Source organism: Microtus ochrogaster, unplaced genomic scaffold (assembly GCF_000317375.1).
Source record: "Microtus ochrogaster isolate Prairie Vole_2 unplaced genomic scaffold, MicOch1.0 UNK18, whole genome shotgun sequence".
Taxonomy (NCBI): Eukaryota; Metazoa; Chordata; class Mammalia; order Rodentia; family Cricetidae; genus Microtus; species Microtus ochrogaster.
In genome coordinates this window covers 1,251,237-1,255,419 of record NW_004949116.1, presented here as the reverse complement: position 1 = coordinate 1,255,419, position 4,183 = coordinate 1,251,237, and the positions used below count along the sequence as shown (strand labels likewise).

At 45.4% G+C, this 4,183-nt stretch overlaps 1 protein-coding gene across 1 annotated transcript in view; it reads right to left on the bottom strand.

Moving 5' to 3' along the window:
- The window catches only part of Galntl5 (polypeptide N-acetylgalactosaminyltransferase like 5), a 44,260-nt gene that overhangs the window by 20,877 nt on the left and 19,200 nt on the right, over window positions 1-4,183 (bottom strand). The window contains exon 6 of the mRNA XM_005367443.1: window positions 2,761-3,010. Within this exon, the coding sequence (XP_005367500.1) occupies window positions 2,761-3,010 (250 nt within the window). The remainder of the gene's footprint in view (window positions 1-2,760; window positions 3,011-4,183) is intronic.

Genomic DNA, 4,183 nt, shown 5'->3' with positions numbered 1-4,183 from the left:
AAAAAAAAAAAAAAAAGGCATTAATTTTGAGAATCACTATAAATGAGAGTTTATAGGTGCTGGAGAAGCGTGGTCTGCAGTGTGGAAATGCTGTAACTGTGTCAAACATTGGTCACAATGCAGTCCACACCAATCAGGAAACTCCTTTGTAGGCATACCCTATTGGGGAATCTAGATCCTGTTAAGTTTATCGTCAGTATTTTTGACACTAATAAATTTAATTTCTGTATATATACTTAGTGTAACGGAGAAAGGAGTTTTTACAGTTGTACAGATGCAAACCAGTATGTGTGGGGTAGCTGTGTGCCACAGCGTGTGTGTGGAGCCAGAGGACAGCTCGTAGGAATCAGTTCTTCTTTCACTATGTAGGTCCCAGAAACCAAACTTGGCTTGTCAGACTTGTTGGAAAGTGTCTTTTCCTGCTGAGCCAGCTTGCTGCCCTCACGAGTAAAAGTATTTAAAAAGCAGTTGTAAAAGGTGTGTAAAGTGTGAACATCTGGAAAAGTGAGGACTCTCGTGCATATGAATGACACACAGGGTCTGCACACTGGGCTAGAGTCAGAGATGGACACAGATGACACACGGCTTCCAGTCCTAGCAAGCTTCAAGTTCCAGGACCTTAAGTTCAAAGTCAGTATTAGCTTTTGCAGGAATCATCAGCTTAGGATGGGTTAAGAATCAGTCTGGGACCAGGCAGAAGTGGAGTGAGGAGCAAGGGTTAGGCCCTGGGCACTTCAAGGTAAAAGCAGCTTGCAGAGCAAAGGGGTGCTCAGCAGAGTGGATGGGCAGGTGACACAGCAAGGTGGGAGGGGGCAGGGGATGGTGAGACACACAGCAGGAAAACAGTGAACTGGACATTGGGATGACAGTCACAGGTCTTAGAGGTGACAAATTCTTACTGACATCAGTTTAAAACACTGAAGTTCAAAGTAAATATGCAACTCTTTCCATTGCCTGTGACACGAAAGAGGAAGGTCAGGCAGTGACAGGAAGTTGGGTCAAAGAAGTAAAGTTATAGTGCAGGCACTAAGATCAATAAGTAATAAATGGGCCCTCATGGAACAGAAAAGCTTCTGAAAGGCAAAAGGCACAATCAATCAAAGAGGCAGCCTACAGAATGGGAAAAGATTTTTGCCAATTCCATATCAATAGAGGCCAAATATCCAAAATCTGTAAAGAACTCAAGAAATTAGATACAATCTCCCCACATAACCCAATAAAAATGGGGTGGGAATGGCTTGCTGCCAAAGACCTGCAGATGTCTGGCTGTAGAGTCTTGGATGTAGCCTCTGGGGTGTCAGTTAGAGCAGAGACAACGAGGAGGGGGATGGGAGAGAGCAGAAGTCTGCAGGGATGGTGTCTGAGAAGCAGAGCAAAGCCCAGCGAGCTTCTGGGATGTGTTCCCAGACATGGTGTCATGTCCAGTAATGCCAGGAGAGGCCAGGAGATGGCAGCCCACGTGAAGTGGGTAACTTTATAGGCGTTTGATTCTTGTCACCCTGCTAGTGCTGTCCCCTAAAACTTACAAGTAAGGAAGTGTGAACATGACTTCTGTCTGCACAGTTCTACTACAGGGTTAGGAAATGGCAGCTACTTGGCCTGGGGGAGCAAATGGGGTTAGCAATGAGAGAAGTTTCACATCAAGTTTCCAGGAAATGTAGGCCTAGCCGTCAGGAAGGCCCTCCAGATGTGCCTTATGTTCACATTAATACATCTTCCAAGACAAATGAGCTAGGAGAATCATGTTCCTCTCAGTCTGTAAAGTTGCACCTGGAAACACTGGGGTAAAGATTTTCTGTGTGAATTTGGCAAATTCAAACTAACCATGGCAGTTTGCTCCACAGTTACCAGACAACTCCCTCCTGCAAATGAAAAAAAGATAATTGGGGGAGGGAGATGGCTCACGCAGTGAAGTGACTGTTTTGCAATCATGATCCCCAGAACCCATCTAAAAAAAAAATCTGGGCATGGTGGCATGCACTTGGAATTTTAGTGTTTAGGGTATGGAAACAGGCAGATCCCAAGGGCCTGTTGGCCAGCAATCCTTAGCATACTTGGTGAGTTCCAGGTCAGTAAGAGACTGTCTCAAAAACCAAGGTAGACAGCTCCGAGGAACAACACCCAAGATTGACCTCCACATGCACATAGACTTATGAACACACTTCACGCACACACACATACGCACACACACACACACACACACAAAATCAGGGCAACATTCAACAGCCATGGTATCTTTCTGAATGTGGTGTGGCATAAAGTACAGCGTCAGCTGAAACAAACTTAATACTTTAAGAAACACGTGGCAAGCTGGGCATAGTGGCACACACCTTTAATCCCATTACTTAGGGCTCAGAGGCAAGCAGATCTCTGTGAATTTGAGGCCAACCTGATCTAGAGAGTTCAAAGACAGCAAGACAGTCAGGTCTACATATAGAGACCCAGAAGGAAAGAAAGAAAGAAAGAAAGAAAGAAAGAAAGAAAGAAAGAAAGAAAGAAAGAAAGAAAGAAAGAAAGGAAGGAAGGAAGGAAGGAAGGAAGAAAGAAAGAAGAAAGAGGAGATAAAGGAAGAAAGAAAGAGGGGGATAGAAGGAGGGAGGGAGGGGAGAAAGGAAGGAAAGAAAGGGAGGGAGAGAGAAAGAAGAGAGAAGAGAGAGGAAGAAGAGGAAGAAGAAAGAAAGAGAAAGAAAGGAAAGAAGAAAAGGGTGGCAAAATAAAGCATTGATTTTAGTACAGTCCCCCAAACAAGAAGAATCTCACCGGATGGGTTTGCTTGGTCCTTCTGGGCCGTCCAGCTCATATGAGAAAACATTGTCCCATCGAAAGTTCAGGTTCCAGTCAAAAGCTCCCCTTACAATAGGTGCTGCTCTATAATCCAGTGTCTTGTCATCGATGACATCAATCACAGGGCACACCACCATTTTGTGGTCCTTAGCAATGGCATGCAGCAAGGGCTCTAGCCAGACTGTATTCACCTCACAGTGGCTATCCAAGAACACCAGGATATCTCCTGTGAAGGCAAGAGCAGACTAACATTGGTCCTCGACTTAGTAGGTTTACTGTTGCTTTGATGAAATACCATGACTAAAAGCAACTTGGGAAGGAAAGGGTTTATTTGGCTTCCACTTCCACTTCCATATCATAGTTCGTCATTGAAGGAAGTCAGGAAAGGAACTCAAGCAGGACAGGGACCTGGATGCAGGGGTGCTGCTTACTGGCTTGTTTCTCATGGTTTGCTCAGCCTGCTCTCTTACAGAATCCATGACCACCACTCAAAGGTCATGCCATTCACAATTAAGAAATTAAGAAAATGCTCTATGGGCTTGCCTAACGCCCTCACAGAGGCATTTTCTCAAGTGAGGCTCCCTGCTCTCTGATGACTCATGCTTCTGTCAAGTTGACATAAAACTAGCCAGCATACCCCCTAGAGGAAATATGTTCAGTCTAAAGCAAGCTGGATGCAATGAGTATTCATTGACTGTTTATGTGCTTGGTTCCTCAGTTGCACTGAGGGAAATGAGAAATACATGTTTTATTGTGCCCAAAAAGGTGAGACCCCGTGTACTGTAAGTGTTCTTAGGAGGTTAGAGGGTGGCTTGGAGAAAACTCCAGTGGAGCACGCACATCTGAGAAGAGCTTTCCTTTTCAAAGATCTCTTCAGGAGACTGGAGAGGTGGCTCAGTTGTTGAAGTGCTTGCCTTACAAACCTGAGAGTCTAAGGTCAATCTCTATTACCTACATTAAAGAACAAAAAGCAAAACTATCTGGGACTGGTGACCTTTCCTTACAATCCTGGCACTTCAGAGTTGGAAGCAGGTGTCTACCCTAAGGTAGGCCAGCCAGGCAGCCAGCCTGCTTTATGAATTCCAGGTCAGTGAGAGAGCCTGCCTCAAACAAACAACTGTGATGGCACCTGAGAAATGATGCCTAATTTTCGCCTCTGGAAATCTCAGAGGGTGCGGTTTGGACTCTAGTTCACACCTGTAATGGGGGGGGGGCAGAGAGGTACAGGAGTTTGCCCTTCTTAAGCAGCCATTCCTATCATCCTACGCTTTGCTTTATATGGCTTCAGGTCCTGGGATCAGCTGAAGTTTACCATGTCTTCCTTGCAAAGACAGGCGGTGTATCCCTCAGACTGTGAGCCACCTGAACCCTTTCCTACTTGGTGACAGGCGGTGTACCC